The following is a 26,576-nucleotide window of genomic DNA, read 5'->3' on the forward strand; positions in this document are numbered from 1 at the left end:
AGACTGGAATGTGTTTATCAGGGATGAGGGTGGAATGTGTATATCAGGGATGAGGAAGAAATGTGTTTATCAGGGTTGAGGGTGGAATGTGTTTATCAGGGATGAGAGTGGAATGTGTTTATCAGGGATGAGGGAGGAATATGTTTATCAGGGATGAGGGTGGAATGTGTATATCAGGGATGAGGGTGGAATGTGTTTATCAGGGATGAGGGTGGAATGTGTTTATCAGGGATGAGGGTGAAATGTGTTTATCAGGGATGAGGGTGGAATGTGTTTATCAGGGATGAGGGTGGAATGTGTTTATCAGGGATGAGGGTGAAATGTGTTTATCAGGGATGAGGGTGAAATGTGTTTATCAGGGATGAGGGTGAAATGTGTTTATCAGGGATGAGGGTGAAATGTGTATATCAGGGATGAGGGTGGAATATGTTTATCAGGAATGCAGGTGGAATGTATATATCAGGGAAGATGGAGGAATGTGTATATCAGTGATGAAGGAGGAATGTGTATATCAGGGATAAGGAAGGAATGTGTTTATCAGGGATGAGGAAGAAATGTATATATCAGTGATGAAGGTGGAATGTGAATATCAGGGATGAGGAAGAAATGTGTATATCAGTGATGAGGGATGAATTTGTATATCAGGGATGAGGAGGATGAAATGTGTATATCAGGGATGAGGGTGGAATGTGTATATCAAGAATGAAGGTGAAATGTGTATATTAGGGATGAAGCTGGAATGTGTATTTCAGGGATGAGGGTGGAATGTGTTTATCAAGAATGAAGGTGGAATGTGTATATCAGGGATGAAGCTGGAATGTGTATTTCAGGGATGAGGGTGGAATGTGTTTACCAGGGATGAAGGAGGAATGTGTATATCAGGGATGATAGAGGAATGTGTATATCAGGGATGAGACTGGAATGTGTATATCAGGGATGAGGGTGGAATGTGGATATCTTCTGGACAGTAACACTGACAGGCGATATCCAGTTCTAATAGAATGTCCATGTTCCTCTTCATAAAGTTGTTATAGATTTTTATGCTCATTATATAATTTTTTTAAAACCAGGGTCAGGTCTAGGAAATGCAGAAAAGTCAGAGTACTCTCAGAAAACCATACTGAAAACTTCCTCACACAGCTTTCAAACTCGCTAACTGTGCAGAGGTGAAGAGCCAGTGGGATGGTGTCATCTTAACCACGCGGCTAAAGTGGCCATGTGACCCCATTAGTTACGACATGATATCTTTATTTGTTTTTTACAGTTATTAAGTATTAGGTAAGGAGTTATAATATAAACTATGAGTCAACAGGATTATTTTCTTTAACTTCCCTGTCTTTGTATTGAGCTGTCCTGCCACCCATTGAGATTTAACATCAGTTCCTACAAGAATGACTAGCGTTACCCAAACATTCACCGCCTATCAACCTTTCATGTCCTACAATTCCCCTCCTAATGTCACATCATGGTGCCTTTTATACCCATTACTTTCACTTTTTATTGAGTAGAAAATACAAAAAACGTCATATAACAATATCCGTACAATGTTTCCGGTGAGTGTGAACTTCTGACCCGATTTTTACAATACGATCACTTTACTTGATCAGAGAATACAAGTCATTTCCTGAGCAAATATCCGCGATGTATCGACACCCCTCTCTTGAACTACCATCAGAGACAGTGTTTCTATGCAAACAATGAAGACAAGCTTGTCATTATATAATAGAAACTCTCACAAATAAAAACACTTAAACAACATTGATACAATTTATATTGATTCTAAACAAACTTCATTCTTTTGGTGTGGTGTTCTTACAAACAGCTATCCTGTTTCCCATTTCTACATCAAAATTTATCGATAAGTGCCATCGGAGCTGGCCTACCGTTATAACTATAAACCCCGATATACAGGGAAACATCTGAACCTCAATGTCAATAATCATTTTATCCAATCGGATGTGCTAATTGTATTTGCTGCAGAGTATGTTTGCTCAGTACTATTGACTGAGTGATTCGTAACTGTGAAAGAAATCGCTGGTGTACGAAGTACAGCGATACCAGCGGATATGTATTCCTGATTCAAACGATGCTAATTATATTGATATATTTTGTAAATAATTTTAACCCCCCTGGATGTGCTAATGATATTTTCTGCGGAGAGCGATATTTACTACTGGGCATTGATAAAAGGCTGCGGACCAAACTGAATGGGTTTATAATGATATAAACGTCACTTAATGTCGCACCAGCATCAAACATTTATAATATTGTTTCCTTGTGTAGGAGAGTGCAGTGAACAATATCAATATTTAGGAAGTTTTCTGAAATTCAATAGTTCAAGATTATAAAACGGAAAGGCTGAAGACAGCATTGCTAGTGGTATTATCAGCTAGAAACATTACTACAAGTCAATTATGACAATAGTCTCTCAATTGAAATATGCTCCATGTTTGTAGAGCTTCAAAGTTAAATCAGTTATTGACATTTCTTTCTTGGTTTTGAAATCAGAAATCACAATAAAGCTTTTGTTGTAATATTAAGTATTGGCTGTAAGGGTGGAAAGTTGAGCTGTAAATTGATATCTTGCATTGCATTTTACATTGGAATGGAAATGAGTTAACACTGGCTTTCCTCCACCATCAAATGTTTGTACAGAAAAGGACACAAAAAGTATATCCCTGTCCAAATCATAATTTTTTCTTTAGATTTTCTATATGTGTGTAAGTTTGGTTTCATCGTTTCATCAACATTGTGCATGAAATTTCTCATGTGTTTTAGTTAAAACTATTTTATCATGCAACACTTTTATATATAAAATCACAATTTTTGTTTTAGTTCTTAGCTGTCTTTTACTTATCCTGATCTTTTAGGTACAATCGTTGTTTATATCCTGATATTAATGCCTAACTTGTAGTTTGGCCCTAAATGACCTGAGTTTTTGTAAAACTCAAACAAACAAACAAACAAAGGATTAATAACTAATATCAGTTTGTGTATGATGTTTTAAATATCATGGTACACTAGGTTACTGTCATAAGATAATTAATAAAGGACCAGTGCAGCACATGTGTGTGGTCCTGATTAATGGAGGATAAATAAATATATCAAAGAAAATGCATTGTGATCAATGTTTGTTAGGTAGAACAGCTCAAGAAGCTAACCATACTGTCACAATGATTCAGGTCCTTAGAACAGCCTGTATATTAGGGTTTTTGCCAGGCCTTTGTAGGGTCCGGTAAAAGGACTGTATCAACTGTATAGACCCAAACAAAGATGGCTGACACAGATTCAATGAGGACAGAAGCTAGGTGTTGTTGCTCTGACTACATCACAGGTCACCCAATCCTACATCACAAGGACTGTTGCCAAGATCAAATCAGTATCTATTCAGGATTACCAAATACCATCAAGTCGGTTATTTTTTTAAATTTGATCTAAAAACGATAATAACAAATTCTCACGATCATAACAATCATGTAGGGGCTGCAGTAACTTAAAGGTCTCAGTGCCGTCTACTCTAGGCCCAAAGACTTCAGGTTCAGTTGTCCTGCACTATTGTTTTTCAGCTCTAGATTATGAGCACCAGACCAATGTGGGACAGTAGACAACTGTTGACTCTAGGTTGATAGTTTGATCAGATTACGTAATTCTTCAACTCGAAACAAAACTGGTCTGGGGACAAAAGGTCAGAGGACAAAAAAGGTCAGGGGACAAAAGGTCAAAGGACAAAAAGGTCAGAGGACAAATTGGTCACGGGACAAAACTGGTCAAGGAACAAACAGGTCAGGGGACAAAAAGGTCAGTGAACAAATTGGTCAGAGGAAAAACAGGTCAGAGGACAAAAAGGTCAGACAACAAACAGGTCAGGGGACAAACAAGTCAGGGAACAAACAGGTCAGAGGACAAAATAGAGCAGAGGACAAAACTGTTATCATGCGAAACAGGTCAGTACATGGCCTGGACATCTTGGATATATTTCTGTGTTGAATTCCAAACTCCATTATTTCTGAGATATCTTATTATTGTAATGTTCTTTTCCCCATTAACACCATCTCAGATTATAATCGTGCCGACTAAGCAAACCTCGCACCATTCTGATCAACACTGGCTTATACAATTAACTAATTGAAGCTCGTCCAAAACTGACTTCAAATCACAAGAGTTGTTGTTTTTATCACTTTACTTAATGGTTTGTCCTGGTTACAAGTTTATAAATAACCTGAGAATCATGACATTGTTACTGGTATAGGTCAATGTATAAAAACTTACATCTTTATATCATTAAACTGAAATCATATGGATTTTCTACACCAATTAAATCAGACACAAGAACAGAGAAATAGAGTTGTTTCCTGTAACCGTGGCGACTTAAATTAGCACCAGCTTGGTGGATCTCCATGTTCAAAAGGACGTACATGCTCTAACAAGGGCAGATTCCAGCGGTGCCAAACTTCTAAAATTCCTGCCAACAGGAGACTTTGTTTGAATAAATAGGTAAAAAAGTAGTGTCTTCTAAACTTGATCATGATGAATTAGCCTCCATTGTGACCATTGATCAGGTCCCCACGGCAACAGTTCCTCCGCTAATCACAGCCAATCAGAGACAAGATGAATGAGAGGAGGTATAATTTCCTAGTTACTGAGAGTGCATGGTAACTTTAACAGGCGCCTTATAAAAATAGATATTAAACCCTTATAAGGAGATGGTATCCCAGTCACTGTACCATCCTTAACAATCCTGATACATCTAGACTTCAAACTCTTAAAATAAATCATATCTTAAAGTCTCTTCATTTGTTAACTATCATAAAATTCTGATTATAACATTTATGTTGTGTTATGCAATTTCAAAATATGTTTATTTCTATACCTGCTCCAGTTCTCTCTACCGACCCTCCGTCTGTGAGGGCCTTGACAAACCTGGTACCAATACCCTCGAGGCCACCCTTCACCAAGGTCCTGTCTCAAACTTACTGACCTTTAAATTTATTTCATGAAGATTCTGACATTTCAAATATTGTCTTTTTCTTCGCTACTCTCACAATGGCTCTGCTGGCATTTCTATCGTCTAACACTTAACATTTGAAAGTTCTGTTGTTTCGAGGACAACCATCTTCATAAAAAATAAGTTAGTACAACAGTTTATATTTGAAACATTAAGTTCCATGACCCATGACCTTTTGACAGATTAATCTTTTGATTTCTCGACTTTTTGACACTTGACCCATTGACTTTTGAACTTTTGAAACTGATTACAATTACATCTTGTTCCAATGATTGACTTTTAACCTCTTGACTGCTTGACTTTAATCCACAAAATACTCGATTCCACACAGGTTACTGAATTATCTTGATACAGAGGTGGCCACACAGAGTATTGTCACAGATGTGGCCACACAGGGTACTGAATTCTAAAGATACAGAGGTGGCCACACAGGATACTGAATTCTACTGATACAGATGTGGCCACACAGGGTACTGAATTCTACTGATACAGAGGTGGCCACACAGGGTACAAAATTCTAAAGATACAGAGGTGGCCACACAGGATATTGAATTCAACTGATACAGATGTGGCCACACAGGGTACTGAATTATACTGATACAGATGTGGACACACTGGATACTTAATTCTTTTGATACTGATGTGGCCACACAGGGTACTGAATTCTACTGATACAGATGTGGCCACACAGGATATTGAATTCAATTTATACAGATGTGGCCACACAGGATACTGAATTATACTGATACAGATGTGGACACACTGAATACTTAATTCTATTGATACAGAGGTGGCCACACAGGGTACTGAATTCTACTGATACAGATGTGGACACACAGGATACTGAATCATAAAGTTCTATTTTATATAGAGGGGCCACACAGGGTACTGAATTTTATTTCATATAGAGGTGGTCACACAGGGTACTGAATTCTATTGATACAGATGTGGACACACTGGATACTGAATTCTATTGATACAGATGTGGCCACACAGGATACTGAATTTTATTGATACAGATGTAGCCACACGGAATACTGAATTCTACTGATACAGATGTGGCCACAAAGGGAACTGAATTCTACTGACACAGAGGTGGCCACATAGGTTACTGAATTCAATTTAAACAGATACTGATGTGGCCACACAGTGATAGATTGGTTACCATAGTGACAAACATCTAGTTTCTGTTGGTGAACTTTAGTTTGTGTGATTTTCTCGTAAAAGTACAAAACTTTCAGATTGATTTTTGGTGAATGAATCAAGCAAACAGCACGACATACCATGCTGTGGTCAGCATGATCAATTCTCTGTCCTACATGGACCAAAAAGTTGTGACCGATGAACTGGCTCCGAGGAATCCCCAGTGCAACAGGATTTTGTGTTGTCATGATAAACAGCCCAGAACAGTATGGGAGCCCTAGGACACCTAAAAGTACGGCCCCATTATCTTCCCTCCTCACAATCAAATTTACGTTGATGTATATCTGGATTGTATAGTGCAGTTTGGTAACATTGGGAAATGCAACGATAATGAAACTGTTAGATTTCAGGAAAATACATTGATACAAATGATTAGATTGAGGGGAAATAAAGCAATGATAATGAAACTGATTTATATTTAAAAAGCTAACCATTCATCACGAAGTTTTAGGGACATTGCACAGGCAAGCTTTTCAGATTGTTGATAAATCCAATTTATATTTACAATTTAATCTTATCATGGAGCAAGTCTATAACAACCTTAACGGTTATCAAGCTCCAAATCTGGTATACCTGATCATTCTTCACCTTTAATAATACAACAGCTTGACCTTGACCTTTCACCTTATAACCTATGACCTTGTTGCAAATGGGTATGCTACACATCTATAATTGATACACAGTTTCCTCTAGATCTTGATATTTGACTCGACCTGGTGACTATATTGACTTTGTGAGATCCCAGACATCAGAGCCATTTACCAACTTCTCCTTCCACCAGGATATTCTTTTGACAAACATTGTAATTCCTGGATATCAGATTCTGCCCTACGGTCACTCCCAGGTCAACAGGCAGCTATATACAGCATCCACTAGCAAAGTACACAGCAACAACTACGACAAAATCAATAATTAATTTCTATAATTTAATAATTGCTTGATTAAATTCTGATTGAGCATCATCCATGTCAGAGAAACTCTTTTATCAATAGTATGTTCACATTCAATTAGATTGCTTGTCATCTGAATCAGCAGAATGTTTGGAAGACACCATCGTCAGCGTTATGTAACAAGTGATATCCGATGCCCACAAATTATTTTCGGTGTTACACAGATGAAACCACGCAGACGCCCCGACAACTCCACAATCCACAAGCGATTCATATCTCCGCGTAATTACATATTAATTTTGTCAGAAGCCAAAAACCAATTGAACTTCACTAAAATCATCTTAAATTTGACAAGCATGTAGCAACAAACTCAGAACCTGAGTGAAGCTTCAACTGGTTCACTGAAGCAAACATGTTTACTTAAACATTTTCTGTTTTATATCAGGCGTGTCAAGACTTTCAGATGATAATTCTGAAGATAAAGATTGATTTTACTTGTTAAAAGATTAAGATAGACATTGTGATATAAAATCTGTGATATTTGTAATTAAATTGGATTTGTTATGAATGAGACTAGGAATATAATCAATGTCATTGTAGCGACACTAACACATTCTGTCATTCCATTGATTTAAACAAAAGAAGAGAGCATTAGAATGTAAATAAATGATATAAGGTTATATAAATTAATGGTTTTGGAAATTAAAGATGGATTTTTTTTTTAGAAATTAAATAAATGTTGTCTGAGAACTCTTAGGAAGGAAAATGAATCATTTTGTGTGACATAAATGAAATTGATTCTCTTCCAGTAATACACCTGACCGATACCGATTACATGAACTCTAGGATACACTATTCATGTCTGATACAACGATTTACGATGATTTACGCTGTACACAGGCAGTTCTATGTACTGATTCAGTCAAGCGTGCTGATAATTCATCTCAGTAAATAGACATGGCTTATCCTATTGTAGAAAACACATATTAATTATTTAATTAGGGCGATAAATTTTGGTAATTAAACATTGATTTTTTGTCTTGTTCCGTGAGGTCGCAAGTATAATTTGGAGTGTATCATTATTATCTGTACTGATGTATAAAGCACAGCTCAGGATCATACTGACTAAACACCACAAGTACGTTGAAATACTTGTGGTCTTTAGATCATTTAGTATGAAGATGGTCGGAATCACTGTGGCATGTAGTTGTCAGGTGGCACTGTGGCATGGATTGGTCAGTGGAACTGTGGCATGTAGTTGTCAGGTGGCACTGTGGCATGTAGTTGTCAGGTGGCACTATGGCATGTAGTGTCAGGTGGCACTGTGGCATGTATTGGTTGTTAGCACTGTGGCATGTAGTGGTCAGGTGGCACTGGCATGGAGTGGACAGATGACACTATGGCATGAATTGGACAGATGACACTGTGGCAAGGAGTGGTGGGGTGGCACTGTGGCATTTAATGGTTGTGTGGCACTGTGGCATTGTGGGTCGGAGTGGTCAGGTGGCACAATCGCATGAAGTGGTCTGGTGGCACTGTGGTATGGAGTGGTTAGATGGCACTGTGGCATAAAGTGGTCGGTGGCACTGTGGTATGTAGTGGTCAGGTGGCACTGGCATGAAGTGGACAGGTGGCGCTATGGCATAGAGTGAACAGGTGGCACTATGGCATTGATTGGACAGATGGTACTGTGGCATGGAGTGGTTGGGTGGCACTGTGGCATGGAGTGGTCACATGGCACTGTGGCAAAGTGTGGACAGGTGGCACTGTGGAATAGAGTGGTTGGTGGCACAATGACATGAAGTGGTCGGGTGGCACAGTTGCATGGATTGGTTGGGTGGCACTGAGCATGGGGTGAATAGGTGGCACAGTGGCATGGTGTGGTTGGGTGGCAGTGTGGCATGGAGCGGTCGGTGGTAGTGTGGCATGTAGTGGTCAGATGGCACTATGGCATTGAGTGAAAGGTGGCACTGTGACATCGAGTGGACCAGTGGCACAGTTGCATGGTGTGGTTGGTGGCAATGTGGCTTGAAGTGGTCAGTGGCAATGTGGCTTGAAGTGGTTGGAAGGCACTGTGGCATGTAGTGGTCAGGTGGCACTGTGGCATGAAGTGGTCAGGTGGCACTGTGGTATAGAGTGGTTAGGTGGCACTGTGGCATAGAGTGGTCAGGTGGCACTGTGGCATATAGTGGTCAGGTGGCACTGGCATGGAGTGGACAGATGGCACTATGGCATGGAGTGAACAGGTGGCACTATGGCATTGATTGGACAGATAGTACTGTGGCATGGAATGGTTGGGTGGCACTGTGGCATGAAGTGGTCACATGGCACTGTGGAATAGAGTGGACAGGTGGCACTGTGGAATAGAGTGGTTGGTGGCACAATGACATGAAGTGGTCAGATGGCACAGTGGCATGGATTGGTTGGGTGGCAGTGTGGCATGGAGCAGTCGGTGGTAGTGTGGCCTGTAGTGGTCAGATGGCACTATGGCATGGAGTGAAAGGTGGCGCTGTGACATCGAGTGGACCGGTGGCACAGTTGCATGGAGTGGTCGGTGGCAATGTGGCTTGAAGTGGTCGGAAGGCACTGTGGCATGTAGTGGTCAGGTGGCACTGTGGCATGAAGTGGTCATGTGGCATTGTGGTATGGAGTGGTTAGTTGGCACTGTGGCATAGAGTGGTTGGTAGCACTGTGGCATGTAGTGGTCAGGTGGCACTGGCATTGAGTGGACAGATGGCACTATGACATGGAGCGAACAAGTGGCACTATGGCATTGATTACACAGATAGTACTGTGTCATGGAGTGGTTGGGTGGCACTTAGCATGGAGTGGTCACATGGCACTGTGGCATAGAGTGGACAGGTGGCACTGTGGAATGGCACTGTGTGGCACAATGACATGAAGTGGTCAGATGGCACAGTGGCATGGATTGGTTGGGTGGCACTGAACATGGGGTGAACAGGTGGCACAGTGGCATGGAGTGGTTGGGTGGCAGTGTGGCATGGAGCAGTCGGTGGTAATGTGGCCTGTAGTGGTCAGATGGCACTATGGCATGGAGTGAAAGGTGGCACTGTAGCATCGAGTGGACAGGTGGCACAGTTGAATGGTGTGGTCCGTAGCAATGTGGCTTGAAGTGGTCAGTAGGCACTGTGGCATATAGTGGTCAGGTGGCACTGTGGCATGAAGTGGACAGGTGGCACTGTGTCATGTAGGGGTCAAATGGTTCAAATCGATTGGCAATGATTTCGAAAAATTTCAACTAGGTCTAACAATAATATAGAACTAAGCTTCATACCTGGACTGTAATATACACATGCCTTTAGTTATAGACAGATGTATATTACAGTCTAGGTATGATGTATTAATCCTATATCATTTAATACCTAGTACAATAACACATTTTATAAATGTAATTGATGATGAAGTATTGTGTGTAGAACCTTCACTATGCTATATTACATTCAGTGCTAAATTGATCCTTATGTTAAGGAGACCTGTACAGGAAACACAGGATATGAACAAAGCAGAGACATTTTGTTATCACCAATATAATGAGGTGTTCATCAAAGGCGAATTATTCATCACGACACTCCAGCCTTGTTATGTTCCGAATCATCAGTCACACAGGGTACCTCTGTGAATAAATCCACAACAATTAAATCTACATCCTGAATACACTATTTATCCAATCAGTGAATCAGAGTGCCTCTCTCAACGTCATTATATAACTACCACACTAACCTGTCTAAAAAGACCAACAATCATACACAAACCTGTCTAGAGAGACCACCAGCCATACACAAACCTGTCTAAAGAGACCACCAGCCATACAAAAACCTGTCTACAAAAGAGACCTCCAGCCATACACAAACCTGTCTAGAGAGACCACCAGCCATACACAAACCTGTCTAGAGACCACCAGCCATACTCAAACCTGTCTAAAGAGACCACATTGGTGTCTCCGATACCCAAGGTCATATGAGGAGAGCATAATAAGATTTATGATTTTGAAAATATAGTAGCACTTTTCTCTTTGTGTAAGCTAGATATTGTATTATGACACCCGGAGTTAAAATCACAGACCTAAAACCAAAGACAGATGTGTTTTCTTCGCTCAATCTTGATAGATTCCACTTTGCATTAATGAATGTGCCTTTTTTGTAAGCAGTAAATCATTACATCAACAAATAAAAGCTTCCTTGTAAAAGTCATGAAATAAAATGTATCTTAAATTGAACCTTTCTACTCTATATTTGTTTAAAACTTTGCCTGGTTATAGTACAGATTCCACTTCTATCCCATTAAATCTAGGAATCTCATAAATAATCCGAAATCTAACCCCAACCCATCGGTCTTTATAACATTTTGTACGAGAACACCTCACCGATTCTATACACAAGATGTACATCTATTGGAAGCTTTATCCATACCCACATCAAGTCTGCAACACTCAACAAAATGGAGCTCTTAACCTGATTTGGAGATTTCTTTCCCCCATCACCCACCCTGGTCACAAGAGAATATGTTCTACTACATCCAAAAGCAGAAATTTATCAGAAAATAATCGCATATCACCCAAAGAATCTATCCAATTCATCCATATTTGATCTAAGTTACTGCTACGTTTTTACTCTAAGCAGTCTCTAGAGATTCTAGAATATAATTTTCAAAGCTTTAAAGCGAAGCAGACATATTTTATTTATGCCTCCACACTTTGTAGATTTTAGAGGATTTTTCCTCTCTCTCCATTAAAACAACGATTGTGTCTTAGTGATACATACATGCTAAGCCAATCAGCACTTGACATCGTACAAAATATCGACCAATCATATAATGTAATCTTTGGAGAGTTCGAGCAATGAGATCAGAAGTTGTACACCACAAATTGATATGAACCTGGTTCCCCTTTCCAGTGTTTTAGGTTGTACATTTTTAATGACTTTGGTTCAGTCCAATATCATCAAAGGGTGTTAATGTTTCCAAGAACCCTACTTAATTTTTTAATGATGTAAGCATTGTGTATTACTTTTTTTTTCTGTCTCTGAGTATTTCGTCTGATGTTGCATATCAACCAATCAAATGGAAGAATTCCAAATGAAACTGTAAGATCCCAGATTGTACATGTTGATGAAGCGTAACAATTGTTTAATGAGCCATGGTTGAGTAAACACAGGTGCATCAAGCCAATGCAGAAGCAGAATGACCTGAATGAATCATGATTCAATTCCGTTAAAGTGACGTTCAAACTCATCAATAAAAAAGAATCCAATTTGTCGGAGAGTAAATATGTGTGATCTTTAATTCATCAGGCGATAACAGAACAAAGCATGGTACCAAGATGGACTTGTCATCTCGGAACATTCGACCAGAAAACCATGCTAATATATTAATGTAAATGACACACTGGGTCGCCAGGTTAGCCTCACTGATGTAATAGCATGGAACATAAAACTAACATTGTGACAGATGAAAGCTGGCCATTTTGGAGATGTATCGATATTTACATTATACCTGTCAAACGTCACATGACATGGAACATTTTTTTCTTTTTTTTGCAATTCTGTCTTGTTCAGACAACTATACGGTTGGAACAGATCATGATGAAATGAGTTACAATTTTCTTGTTTAATATCAAGATTCTGTGTAGGATAATTCTCATAGATAATACAAATTTGAACAAACATCCTATCTTTTTACATACTAATCAATTCATAAATATATGAAAACTAACAAAAGTAGACATTACCTTGTACCCTCTTAATATGTTCTCACCTCTTATTATGGATTGTAATGTACAATCATATGTGAAAAATTATCTGCCCCAAAAATGACCAAAAGACCAAAATTATCTCCCCTAAAAATGACAAATAGACCGAAGTTATCTCCCTTGAAAATGACCAATATACCAAAGTTTTCTCCCCTAAAAATGACCATTAGACTAAAGTTATCTCCCCTGAAAATAATCAATAGACCACAGTTATTTCCCCTTAAGTGGCCATTAGACTAAAGTTATCTCACTTGAAAATGACCATTAAACCGAACTTACCCCCCCTGAAAATGACCAATAGACCAAAGTTCTTTCCCCTATAAATGACCATTAGACCATGCTTATCTCCCCTGCAAATGACCATTAGACCAAAGTTATCTTCCCTGAAACTCCCCTTAAAATGACCATTAGACCAAAGTTATATCCCCTGAAAATCACCATTACACCAAAGTTATCTATCGTCTTCCAATAGACCGATGTTAAATTCAGTTCAAATAAAATTGACCAACTGATCTCTCGAGTAAAAGAAAATGGAAAAGAAATGCTGAACATCAGAATGGCAGTCAATGAATTAGATAAGGGTCTTTAAGGTAACTGGACTAAAGGAATTAATGTATTGATATTCATTTTTATACATTTACTCCGAGGTAAAAGTGACAAAGTGATTCAATTACATTGCTTGTTGTAACTTTCATATCATCACTGTACATATATTCTTCAGTAATACTATCGTGAAGTCTCTGTTTAGATAAACATTTATTTACTCAGACAAATCAATCAGTGGCTAATCCAAGAATTAAGACAAGGCTGAATGATGTCATCTCGTAATAGTTAATAAAACGGCCACCAGGGGATAGATTTTATATGAACAGTAACCGAGCAACATGTCTAGTGTTAGAAATGAGAGATTTCTCTTTTGGGAGTGATGAAATTCACTCGGGTAAGCGGGGCGACTTGATCTAATTGGCTCTGTCATTATGTCTCCAAGGAAAAGATCTGGCAAGTTTTTTGTGGCGGGCGACATATGTCAGACTCGTTCAGACAAAATCATGATGATGTTTGATGACACACAATACCAGTGGAAATCCACCATATTGCTTTGACAAATCCCACAGAAAACCGGTGTGTTGTCAGAGCAATAAAAACACAGAGACAGATAAAAACGATGGGACTATCCTGATCTCACTGAACATGAGCAGCATTCAGGTTCTCAGGGCTGATTCTAACAGGAATCTCTGTTTGTACCTGTAGATTGTTCTAATTAATGGGCTAACTTTAATAGTTTTCTGATATTGCATAAGTGACATGTCAAAATATTTTTTAACTCATTTACTCCTTTAGCTGTAATGTAACTTACACGACTAAAGACTGAAGCATAAAAAACGACTTAATTTGTCTTATCTGGTCAAGTATATATATAACATAAAGCTTTAATCATCATCTTCAATTGTTTTTTTATAATTTTCTTCTTCAATTTCGCTTTTATAATTTCATAAACTAAACATCACTTAAAAAATAATTTTCTTAAAATACAAAATATTGCAAGCACCAACCTTAAAATGAATTAAGGCTAGGAAACAATACCATAAAGATTTATTTTTACCTATAGGAAGTATAGCATGGTAAAGGGGATTTTGTCAGGAACAAAGTATTCATAAGAAATGTACATATTGCCGCGGTAACCATGATAGATGTGCCTTTCACATGTTAGCAGGCTGACAGCCCATCAATATTTGATAAGGCGATTCCATTTCCTTAAGCTCATTAGGCCCCAAACCGAACCGTTATTATAAGTACCCTATTAGGGTTGTAAAAATTAGAATTTCCTTTTTTTTATCTTCTAATAAGATCTATATATCTGTCTTTGCTTCATGTGGGAGACACGCAGTCTATACACCAAAGACATTCTAAGACAAGCGCTTGATTCATTTTCAAATATTAAATATGCTATCCAGCTAGTTTTTGTCTATTTGTAATATTGACATGTCTCAATAAATATGTCGGAAGTTAAAGTCACACTATCTTACTCACACACAGGAAAACACCTTTATATTCATTAAAATAAAGTGAATTCTATAAATAGTAACATTGACCTTCAACTTTGAGGCAGTATATCACTGTATCACATATCTGTAACATATATATATATAGAGGCTGTATAATGATATATCTATAACATATCATATATATGTCAAACTTTCAGCTGTAACACAAGGATGAGTGTAAAAACAGTTCTATTAATAGAAAGGGTGACCTTGACATATCTTCTGTGAAAAACTAAACAAGAGTCATTGTACTTGAATCAGTAACATTGGCCTTGACCTTTGAACCCAGAAATATGGTCTAATCCCAGTTCTTAAGATTTATCTATCCTTGTGTGTCATTTTCTATAGTTAAAATTCATGTGGTTGCGGCGATCAGACATTAATTCAAACACTTTTGTAAAATCAAATATCCTTAGTAAAAAATAACGCAAATAATATATAAATGGTTATTTTTTAATTACACACCGTGCCTTCCACTTGCAGATACAACTGGTACGAACCCGCTGTATCTGTAATGGAACACGCTGTACCAGCCGAACCGAACCGGTACAAGTGGTTCGTTTTCAGAAGCGTACCACTTGCATCCAAGATGGCGGACCCGAAATTCTTCATTTGTCACCGGAATGTTTTCTTTGTTGAAAACAAGGCAGAGCCTATTTATACTCGATAAAATTACATGGTTTGTTTATTTCAATGTATGTCGAAACTATTTAGGTATTATCTTTATATCCATTTCATTGTTAACACCGAAATTACTTAGCTTTCATATTCAAAGCGTATCTTTCATATGGGTGCCGCCATCATAGAAAAACCCAAATGCGTTCCATTTGGCGGTGCCGTATCACTTTAGTGCAACTGGTTACGAATCCACAAACTGGGAACGCACAGAGTAAAACCCCTCTTACTTGAACCCTGATTTCTCGAATAGCCCCCACTCCTCAAACTGGTCCCGACTGTGTCCCTATATATGTATGTCATGTAACAAAACCTTAGATAGCTCCAACAGCTATTCTTCAAATACCCCTTATTCCTCAAATAGAAAGATATCCCCATTTTATCAAATACAACCATGTATTCATATAACAGGTGTTCAGCAATTGAGAAATTTTCAAACACCCACCTTTATGTAACACATATTTTCAACTTGAAATTTTTATCAAAAACCACTTTCATCAAATTCAAAATGCTCAAAATCACAGTAATTAAAATGTAATTGACATGCATAGTTTGTCATAATTTGAGATCTAACATTTTGACTGTCGATGAAGATCTTGACCAACTTCGGATAAGTCGAATACCCTGAATTCATCGATCTATTGATCTGACCCCTGATGTTCCTCGAACTACTGATCTGACCCCTGTTGTTCCTCGAATTATTGATCTGACCCCTGTTGTTCAAGTTGTTGGTGTTTCACTGTACTTAATTACTTTCCTGCTAATCTATAACCTGCCTAGAAATAAACCCTGATTATCAGTGTGATTTTTTCCTTTTTTGAATATTTACTATGACCGAATACTTTAATGGAAGCCTCTCAGTATATTTAGAATGTTCACAGGTGCAGAAGGAGTTGACACGATATTAATACATAAAGCCTTGCAGTCTTACTGTTCCAAATTAATTTCCTCATCCCCTCTCAAAAGCCTGAAGGTAAGAGTTAACAAGCAAAACTCGCCGGTGAAATTTAAATGCATAAATATACGCAAACATTGTTTTTCCGGAGTGTGAACTAGATACTTTAGATCAATCCCTAATAAGAACCCCACAGCACTGGTATAGACTGAGAGTGTAGATCTCATTAATGTTCATATAATTACTGACATAGTACACCACAAGTAAAGACAATGGTTTGTCCTCTCAATCTGAATTACTACAAAAGTCTGTATGTTAGAAAAAGTTTAAATTACCTTTACACTGTCTACCAATCCACTCCCTGGTGTTTTCTCCGATAGCCCATTTTTTTCTCTAGGAAACTGATTTTTTCTCATTCAACACATGCCAGACTTTTCCCTGGGGAAGGATGCAATGTCTTCTGGCTGCTGTTTAAATGAAACACAAATTAGAAGTTAACGCAAGGTTTAGATGGCAGTGACTTATATCATCAATAAATCTCTGGTGTGCTATAGGAGTTCTCAGGCTGCAGTGTAACGGCTAGATAGGATTGGAAAAGGAAGGGACATGGATGGACAAAGGGAGGAAGGAGAGGGATAGAAACAAACAGAAATGAACAGAAGAAGAAAAAGGAGAAAGAGACAGACAGAGATAGACAGAGGGAGGAAAGAGAAGAATGAGAACAAATAGAAACGAACAGAAGATGGAAAAAAGGAGAAAGAGACAGACAGTGATAGACAGAGAGAGGAAGGAGTGGGATAGGGAAAAACAGAAACGAACAAAAGATGTGAAAAAGAAGAAAAGAGATAGGGAAAAAGAAACGAACAAAAGATGTGAAAAAGAAGAAAAGACAGACAGAGATAGACAGAGGGAGAAAGGAGAAGATAGGGACAAACAGAAACGAACAAAAGATGTGAAAAAGAAGAAAGAGACAGACAGAGATAGACAGAGGGAGAAAGGAGAAGGATAGGGACAAACATAGATGAACAGAGTTTGGAAAAAATAGACAGGATAGACAGGGATGGACAGAGGGAGGAAGGAGGGGTAAGAACAAACATGGATGAACAGAAGGAAGAAGAAGGGAGATGGAAGAAAGAGAAAGAAAGAGATGAATTGGGATTGACAGAAAGGAGAAGTATAAAGAAATGGACAGACAACAGACTCTGCAGTTTAAGGACTAAAGGACTAGGTGTGAGGATAAGTTGAAGGACAAATAGAGATTTGCAGAGAAGGAATTAAAGATGAGAGAAAGGGAAAAACAACACACTGTTTGTGACATTTTATTACAGCAAGAATCAGTATAGAGATCAAGGGATAGGATAAGGAAAAGGACAAACAAAGATAAACAGAAGGAAGAAGAGGAGAGACAGGGACAAAACAGAGGAGGAAGAGGAGAGACAGGGACAAACAGAGATAAACAGAAGGAGGAAGAGGAGAGACAGGGACAAACAGATAAGAGAGAGAAGGACAAAGAAAACAGAGAGGAAGAGGAGACAGGGAAAACAGAGAAACAGAAGGAGGAAGAGGAGACAGGGACAAACAGAGATAAACAGAAGGAGGAAGAGGAACAGGGACAGGGACACAGAGATAAACAGAAGGAGGAAGAGGAAGACAGGGACAAACAGAGATAAACAGAAGGAGGAAGAGGAAAGAGGACAACAGAGAAGAGGAAAGGAAGGGACAAACAGAGATAAACAGAAGGAGGAAGAGGAGAGACAGGGACAAACAGAGATAAACAGAAGGAGGAAGAGGAGAGACAGGGACAAACAGAGATAAACAGAAGGAGGAAGAGGAAGACAGGGACAAACAGAGATAAACAGAAGGAGGAAGAGGAAGACAGGGACAAACAGAGATAAACAGAGGAGGAAGAGGAAGACAGGGACAAACAGAGATAAACAGAAGGAGGAAGAGGAAAGACAGGGACAACAGAGATAAACAGAAGGAGGAAGAAACAGGGACAACAGAGAAACAGAAGAGGAAGAGGAAAGACAGGGACAAACAGAGATAAACAGAAGGAGGAAGAGGAGAGACAGGGACAAACAGAGATAAACAGAAGGAGGAAGAGGAGAGACAGGGACAAACAGAGATAAACAGAAGGAGGAAGAGGAGAGACAGGGACAAACAGAGATAAACAGAAGGAGGAAGAGGAAAGACAGGGACAAACAGAGATAAACAGAAGGAGGAAGAGGAAAGACAGGGACAAACAGAGATAAACAGAAGGAGGAAGAGGAAAGACAGAAAAAAAGAGATAAACAGAAGAGGAAAAGAAGGAAAGAGAGACAGGACAAACAGAGATAAACAGAAGGAGGAAGAGGAGAGACAGGGACAAACAGAGATAAACAGAAGGAGGAAGAGGAAAGACAGGGACACACAGAGATAAACAGAAGGAGGAAGAGGAAAGACAGGGACAAACAGAGATAAACAGAAGGAGAGAGGAAGAGGAAGACAGGGAAAAACAGAGATAAACAGAAGGAGGAAGAGGAGAGACAGGGACAAACAGAGATAAACAGAAGGAGGAAGAGGAAGACAGGGACAAACAGAGATAAACAGAAGGAGGAAGAGGAAGACAGGGACAAACAGAGATAAACAGAAGGAGGAAGAGGAAAGACAGGGACAAACAGAGATAAACAGAAGGAGGAAGAGGAGAGACAGGGACAAACAGAGATAAACAGCAAACAGGAAGGAGAAGAGGAAGACAGGGACAAACAGAGATAAACAGAAGGAGGAAGAGGAAAGACAGGGACAAACAGAGATAAACAGAAGGAGGAAGAGGAAAGACAGGGACAAACAGAGATAAACAGAAGGAGGAAGAGGAGAGACAGGGACAAACAGAGATAAACAGAAGGAGGAAGAGGAAAGACAGGGACAAACAGAGATAAACAGAAGAAGGAAGAGGAAAGACAGGGACAAACAGAGATAAACAGAAGGAGGAAGAGGAAAGACAGGGACAAACAGAGATAAACAGAAGGAGGAAGAGGAAAGACAGGGACAAACAGAGATAAACAGAAGGAGGAAGAGGAGAGACAGGGACAAACAGAGATAAACAGAAGGAGGAAGAGGAAAGACAGGGACAAACAGAGAAAACAGAAGGAGGAAGAGGAGACAGGGACAAACAGAATAAACAGAGAGAGGACAGACAGGACAAACAGAATAAACAGAGGAGGAAAGGAAGACAGGGACAAACAGAGATAAACAGAAGGAGGAAGAGGAAAGACAGGGACAAACAGAGATAAAGAGGAGAGAGGAAGACAGGGACAAACAGAGATAAACAAGGAGGAAGAGGAAAGACAGGGACAAACAGAGATAAACAGAAGGAGGAAGAGGAAAGACAGGGACAAACAGAGATAAACAGAAGGAGGAAGAGGAAAGACAGGGACAAACAGAGATAAACAGAAGGAGGAAGAGGAGAGACAGGGACAAACAGAGATAAACAGAAGGAGGAAGAGGAAAGACAGGGACACACAGAGATAAACAGAAGGAGGAAGAGGAAAGACAGGGACACACAGAGATAAACAGAAGGAGGAAGAGGAAAGACAGGGACACACAGAGATAAACAGAAGGAGGAAGAGGAAAGACAGGGACACACAGAGATAAACAGAAGGAGGAAGAGGAGAGACAGGGACAAACAGAGATAAACAGAAGGAGGAAGAGGAGAGACAGGGACAAACAGAGATAAACAGAAGGAGGAAGAGGAAAGACAGGGACAAACAGAGATAAACAGAAGGAGAAGAGGAAAGACAGGGACAACAAAAAAAAGAGAAGAGGAAGACAGGACAAACAGAGATAAACAGAAGGAGGAAGAGAGAGAGACAGGGACAAACAGAGATAAACAGAGGAGAGAGGAAGACAGGAGGAGAGAAGGAAAACACAGAGATAAACAGAAGAGGAAAAAGAGGGAGGAGAGAGGAAAGACAGGGACAAACAGAGATAAACAGAAGGAGGAAGAGGAAAGACAGGGACAAACAGAGATAAACAGAAGGAGGAGAGGAAGACAGGACAACAGAGAAAACAGAAGGAGGAAGAGGAAAGACAGGACACAACAGAGATAAACAGAAGGAGGAAGAGGAAGAAGGGACAAACAGAGATAACAGAGAGGAAGAGGAAGAAGGACAACAGAGATAAACAGAAGGAGGAAGAGGAAAGACAGGGACAAACAGAGATAAACAGAAGGAGGAAGAGGAAGACAGGGACAAACAGAAGAGAAGAGGAAAGACAGGACACAGAGAAACAGAAGAGGAAGAGGAAGACAGGGACAAACAGAATAAACAGAAGGAGGAAGAGGAAAGACAGGGACAAACAGAGATAAACAGAAGGAGGAAGAGGAAAGACAGGGACAAACAGAGATAAACAGAAGGAGGAAGAGGAAAGACAGGGACACACAGAGATAAACAGAAGGAGGAAGAGGAAAGACAGGGACACACAGAGATAAACAGAAGGAGGAAGAGGAAAGACAGGAGGAGAAACAGAGAAAACAGAACAGAGAGGAGGAAGAGGAAAGACAGGGACAAACAGAGATAAACAGAAGGAGGAAGAGGAAAGACAGGGACAAACAGAGATAAACAGAAGGAGGAAGAGGAGAGACAGGGACACACAGAGATAAACAGAAGGAGGAAGAGGAGAGACAGGGACAAACAGAGATAAACAGAAGGAGGAAGAGGAAAGACAGGGACAAACAGAGATAAACAGAAGGAGGAAGGGAAAGACAGGGACAACAGAGATAAACAGAAGGAGGGAAGGGAAAGAAGACAGGGACAAACAGAGATAAACGAAGAGGAAGGGAAAGACAGGGAACAAAGAGATAAACAGAAGGAGGAAGAGGAAAGACAGGGACACACAGAGATAAACAGAAGGAGGAAGAGGAAAGACAGGGACAAAGAGATAAACAGAAGGGGAAGGGAAAGACAGGGACAAACAGAGATAAACAGAAGGAGGAAGAGGAAAAGACAGGGACAAACAGAGATAAAAAGAAGGAAAAGAGGAAGGAAAGGGAAAAGACGGAACAGAGATAAACAGAAGGAGGAGGACAGGAAAGAGTAACAGAAGAGAAGGGACAACAGAGATAAACAGAAGGAGGAAGGGGAAAGACAGGGACAAACAGAGATAAACAGAAGGAGGAAGAGGAAAGACAGGGACAAACAGAGATAAACAGAGGGAGGAAGAGGACAGACAGGGACAACCAGCAATGAACAGATGGAAATAGAAAAGGAAAAACTAATTAAAAGAGAAACAGGTACAAGCAAGACGAAGAATGAACAAAGGGAACAAGAGGAGAGATTGAAAAGAAAAGCAAGTAAAAAGATATATGCACATCATAAAGAGACAGAAACAAAGAGTAAAAAAGGAAAAGTAAAGAAACAGAGAAAGGAAAAAGGAAAATGAAAAAAACAGAGACAGAAAAAAGACAGAAATTTGTAAAAGAAAGAACTGATGCACAGAAGAGAAAATTTACACAGAAAATTTGGAGAAAAAGGAAAGGGATATAGAATTAAATGTTTCTAACAAAATTATCATTGTTGAGTTAATCAAAAGGAAAACAACACATTTCTAAATATAATTCACCGTGCTTGTGAAAATCCATACTGCTGTAAAAGTTATCAACAATGTGTAATTTGTAGTAATGTTATTTAATTACTTAATCATCCTCGAAAAAAAAGAGGATTTTCAAGTTTGCATCAATAACTAGTCGAGGACAACAAGACTTAATTCACTTTGTTTAGACAAACAAAATGATACCCTCATCTAAACAGAACGATTAGCAAATAATATGTCGTTTATCATGGGATAACGATAAAAATAAATCCCATCACATCACTAGGCCTAAATTAAATCAACAGAAAGCAGTCTCTCCACTCACACAGAAAATGGGAGGGGATGCTAATCTGTTTCAGTCAATCATCATAAACCAGTGTCACAAACAGAATTGTTAAAACTTCTTAAGGATTCTAGTTTCTTAAATAAAAGTTGATCTACAAAAGGCTTGTGTGGTTGGATCACACATTTGATTGGTCAATTAAGGATTCTATCACAGCAAAATCATGGCTGGACAACAAAACGTTGGTGAGTGCAAAAATTTGGTCAATCAGCACCACGTACCAAGAGCAAGTCCTTTCACTTCCACAAACACTCTAATTACTACCTATAGCTATAGATTGGGCCTTTTGTAACCAGCCGATGTATTGTTTCAATTCCTCTAGAGTAGATCAAGTCAGAGCTGCTATTTGGGCACAACCAACCCACCTTGCAACAACCTACAAGAAACTTTTTGATGTAACTGAAAAACAGAAAGTACTAATTACTGTCTTAATGATGGGAGTTTGAAAGTACAAATTTGAAACTTTCAAAGACAATGGTGATGTTTGTAACAGATATGTGGGCTGAATCAAAATAGACTTCTACAAGGATCATAGAGATTGACCTTTCAAGTTTTAGGTCCCCAAGAAATATCAAATAAAATTTCCAAAAAAATGGCATTTGGAACAAATAGCCTTACTGAGGACTTTATGTCAGAATTATTACAGATGTGTCGATTTTACGGGTAATTTCAACATAAAAGTGTTCAGAATGTGTGTGATTATCTAGGTGTGGACTACAACAAAGTACATATTGACCTCTACCAAAGTCACACATCTAAAACCTTTAGTGAAACCAGACAAAAACCTTCAAATCTAATACAAGAAAATGTCAACCTCAGCAATAAAATCATATCAGGATGTGACTGTTAGGTGTTTTTATGTTGTTACAAGTTTTGATAAGATTAAGTACAACATACTTGTTTTGTTTTAAATATGTTTTGTCTGATTGTTAAGGTACAGTGTTACTATGGTAATTAAGAGAGTTTCTGATGGTCAAAAACTTCAGTATAACATTGTTTTATCATCAGATTTTTTTCTAGCAATAAAAGTGCTTGGTATCTGGCAGGAAAAGACTCACACCTGGGAATTTCTAATACCTTTGGAGTTCATTTGTTGATGTCTAAATTACTCTGTAACCAAATATTATGTGGAGAAAATAAAATGAACATGTTTTTTAATAAACATATCTGACAGTATTGTAAAGTGTTTCAAATATATGACTGTATTCTAAAATGTCTGAATATCTGACTGTAGGTGTTTAAATAGGTTATAGATGTCTGAGGTCCCCATTTTACTTTTGACAATCAAACATTTGTAAATGATTGGTGTCTAATAAACTGAAGAGGGTTAGCAAACAGAAATCTGGAAATGTGTAATAATTGATAAAATGAAATAGGAGAAATAGCCTTTAGAAATAAACTTTCATTTAACAAATTTATCAATAAGTCACAGAAAATTACCACATGAGAAGCTCTGTTGGCAATAAATATTGAATTGTTTAACAACTGGGAATTAATTGGTGTGACTCATGTAGGGGTGTAAAATCAATCTTATAGGGAAATCGTAACTCTGATCACAGTAAAATGGTAATCGTCATCGTAATTACAGTAAAACAATTAAATTATCATCGTGATTACAGTGTATACATGTTACCAACAAAAAATTGAAAAGAATAGAAAAATAGAATAGGAAAGTAAAGGAGAGAAAACTTAGTGAAGGGACACGAAAACAGATGATATTCATGATTTCCCATGTGGAGATTAAAAAAAGGTCCCACAGACCTGCTTTATTGGCATTTATTTCTCATTTTTGTGATACTTTGGAGTTCAAAGTCTTCTAATGGTTCTGATGAACATATAATGTCTGCCTGATGCTGCAAATAGGATTGTCCAAACTCTAGTATAATTATATTGATACAAGAAGTTACATCATACAGGTAATTAATTTTTTTGTTAATTATGCTGTTATTACATTTTACCTGTGATAAAGGTAACAGATGCTCTGTTTCACCTCATCAAACAAATGGAATTCATTAGCATTGGAATAGCATGTTACAAGTGTGAGATTGGATCGGAGAGAAAGGTGAAAATGACAGTATACAATATTACAGTCTCGCATGCAATGTTGGGCATCTGATTTACTTCATATCAGTGTACTGAAACCAGCAGATCTGATATTACACGACCAGGTTATAGCACTGCAGACTGCTGTCCAAGCAGCTCTGATATTACACGACCAGGTTATAGTACTGCAGACTGCTGTCCAAGCTTTATGGGACTATTTAGGTAACAGCAAAGTTACATAGAAGGGAATATTTGGTACATGCCTATGAATGACATTAAATGAATACACGTATAATTCTGATTTATCAATCAACGTCATGGTACAGTGGGTATGCATCAATAATAAAATAAATCAAAATATCTATGATAATCTTATGTGGTACACACCTTATATATCATATAAATACCTTGATATCCAAATGCACTTTTCTAGAAATCCACTGGTTTAATTCCTAGAGAAGTATGAACCAATGTCGACCGATTAAAATATACAACAGCCTACAGCATACATCTCTACTGCTGAAGTGACACAACTCTTTTTAAAACAATCAGATGACACCTTTTAACATCAAAGGTATGATAAAATGATCAATATCATTTAAATCTAATCTTCATCCGTAATTTAAGTAATTATCTCCCCTGTTTGTAACTCTCTACAATCCTGATGTTTTCTGTGAGCAGAGATTAAGAAGGATTAGGCGTCCCTTTCATCTTGGTGATAAGAATGCTTGTATGTGTAGTAAGATGGTGATTAGGGGAGATAACTCTGAACCTTTGTGTAGGTAATCCTTGTGTTTTTATATGCACTTTAAGTCTGAAGAATCAACACATTACGTGATCAGAACTTGTAAACAGCAAACAGCAATTAAGAGATTGTTTACCAAACAGCCAAAATGTGTTTACCTTGTAAATGATACATTTTCACACAATGATTACACTTTTATTCGTCAAAAAGCACATTCTAGGAGAATTTTTGTCCTAATCTATTTTGTACCCATCGGTATGGCAGATTGGCCTGTGTGTAAGACCATTTGGTTTCAAAGATCATTTTAATTTGTTCTTTAGGCATCTATAAATTGTGATATATTGGATGTGGTCATATTTTGACTTATATGGCATTAAAGTGCCAAAATTTACCACACTAAAGTTAAAGTGAACAGTCGGGCAAGGATGGCTAAAGTCGGTAAAATGGTGTGAATGTATCCAGTATAATTTCTTATGAAATAGAAAAATAAAATCTCTCGCCAAAATCTGTCTGCGTACGAAGAAATTAAATTAAAGTATAGGAATCCTAAAACGTCCTCCCGGCTGACTATGTCCGTGGTTACATTTACACGCAGCCTCGCTTTCAATGCTTTCAACTTTCCTTTACTTTAATGGTCAGAACTGGGAAATGTAAGCAGAACTTGGCCGTCGTATTAATATGTGAGAACTTTTGGAAGGCCAATGAACGCATTTAGACTGTTTTTCTTTGCCCGACTATTCACTTTAAGCTGGATATTTATTTGTTGAATAAAACAATTGATACATCTACATGGCATTTATTAAACACATACTCTTGGGTATATTACCCAATCATCATTGCAGGATCTGTCTATAGACAAAGTCTATTTTTAGAATTTTTATATTTCAATCAAATCAAATTATGCACCAAAATTAAAACGGCATAGGGAAACGCCAAATTTAAAGACAGGTTGGGCTGTATTGTGATTATACTGCTGTATGAATTGAACTTTATTTTCAACTGAGACATATATCAATTCTTTTTCTGTATTTTGTGGATGTCAATCTGACCACCATTGAGTCTATTTATTAAATTATCTCCCCTTAAACAGGTAATCCAATATCATGCAAACCAAATTTAATATTTCCCTTTTCAAGACCATTTGATTGTTTCCCATTTTTTGATTTCCAATTAATAACTGTATTATGTCTTTCAAATCTTTTAAAATCTTCAATGTTGATTGCTTTCATTTCTCAAGGAATATTAACATTGGTTATCTCCCTTTCTAGAAAAAACAAATTGTTTAGTAGGTAAGCTAACAATGCTAGAGACAAATTTTGCCTGCATTTGGACATGATTTTTACCAGTGACCGCCATCATAAAAAACATGTAGTTTAATAAGCAAGCTCAGACACAGG

The 26,576-nt window shown here is 38.3% G+C and overlaps 2 protein-coding genes and 1 pseudogene across 2 annotated transcripts in view; 2 read left to right on the forward strand and 1 right to left on the reverse strand.

Moving 5' to 3' along the window:
• LOC138317611 (kin of IRRE-like protein 1) overlaps positions 1 to 26,576 on the reverse strand; it is a 224,807-nt gene that overhangs the window by 129,763 nt on the left and 68,468 nt on the right. Inside the window, exon 3 of the mRNA XM_069259394.1 lies at positions 16,816 to 16,947. The gene's annotated coding sequence lies outside the window, so the exon portion shown is untranslated. The remainder of the gene's footprint in view (positions 1 to 16,815; positions 16,948 to 26,576) is intronic.
• LOC138319480 (TRAF3-interacting protein 1-like) lies at positions 17,576 to 18,150 on the forward strand. The gene is made up of 2 exons (XM_069262636.1): positions 17,576 to 17,710; positions 17,824 to 18,150. Exons 1-2 carry the CDS (start codon positions 17,576 to 17,578, stop codon positions 18,148 to 18,150), a joined length of 462 nt encoding a protein of 153 aa, XP_069118737.1.
• On the forward strand, positions 20,451 to 21,947 carry LOC138319481 (uncharacterized; annotated as a pseudogene).

The sequence above is a fragment of the Argopecten irradians genome, chromosome 3, assembly GCF_041381155.1.
Source record: "Argopecten irradians isolate NY chromosome 3, Ai_NY, whole genome shotgun sequence".
Lineage (NCBI taxonomy): Eukaryota > Metazoa > Mollusca > Bivalvia > Pectinida > Pectinidae > Argopecten > Argopecten irradians.

Bases quoted from the DNA above. Each gene is read 5' to 3' on its own strand.
- LOC138319480 (XM_069262636.1), top strand. From the start codon at position 17,576: ATGGATGAACAGAAGGAAGAAGAAGGGAGATGGAAGAAAGAGAAAGAA. The intron at 17,711-17,823 runs GTGAGGATAAGT...GAATCAGTATAG, and splicing joins TAAGGACTAAAGGACTAGGT to AGATCAAGGGATAGGATAAG.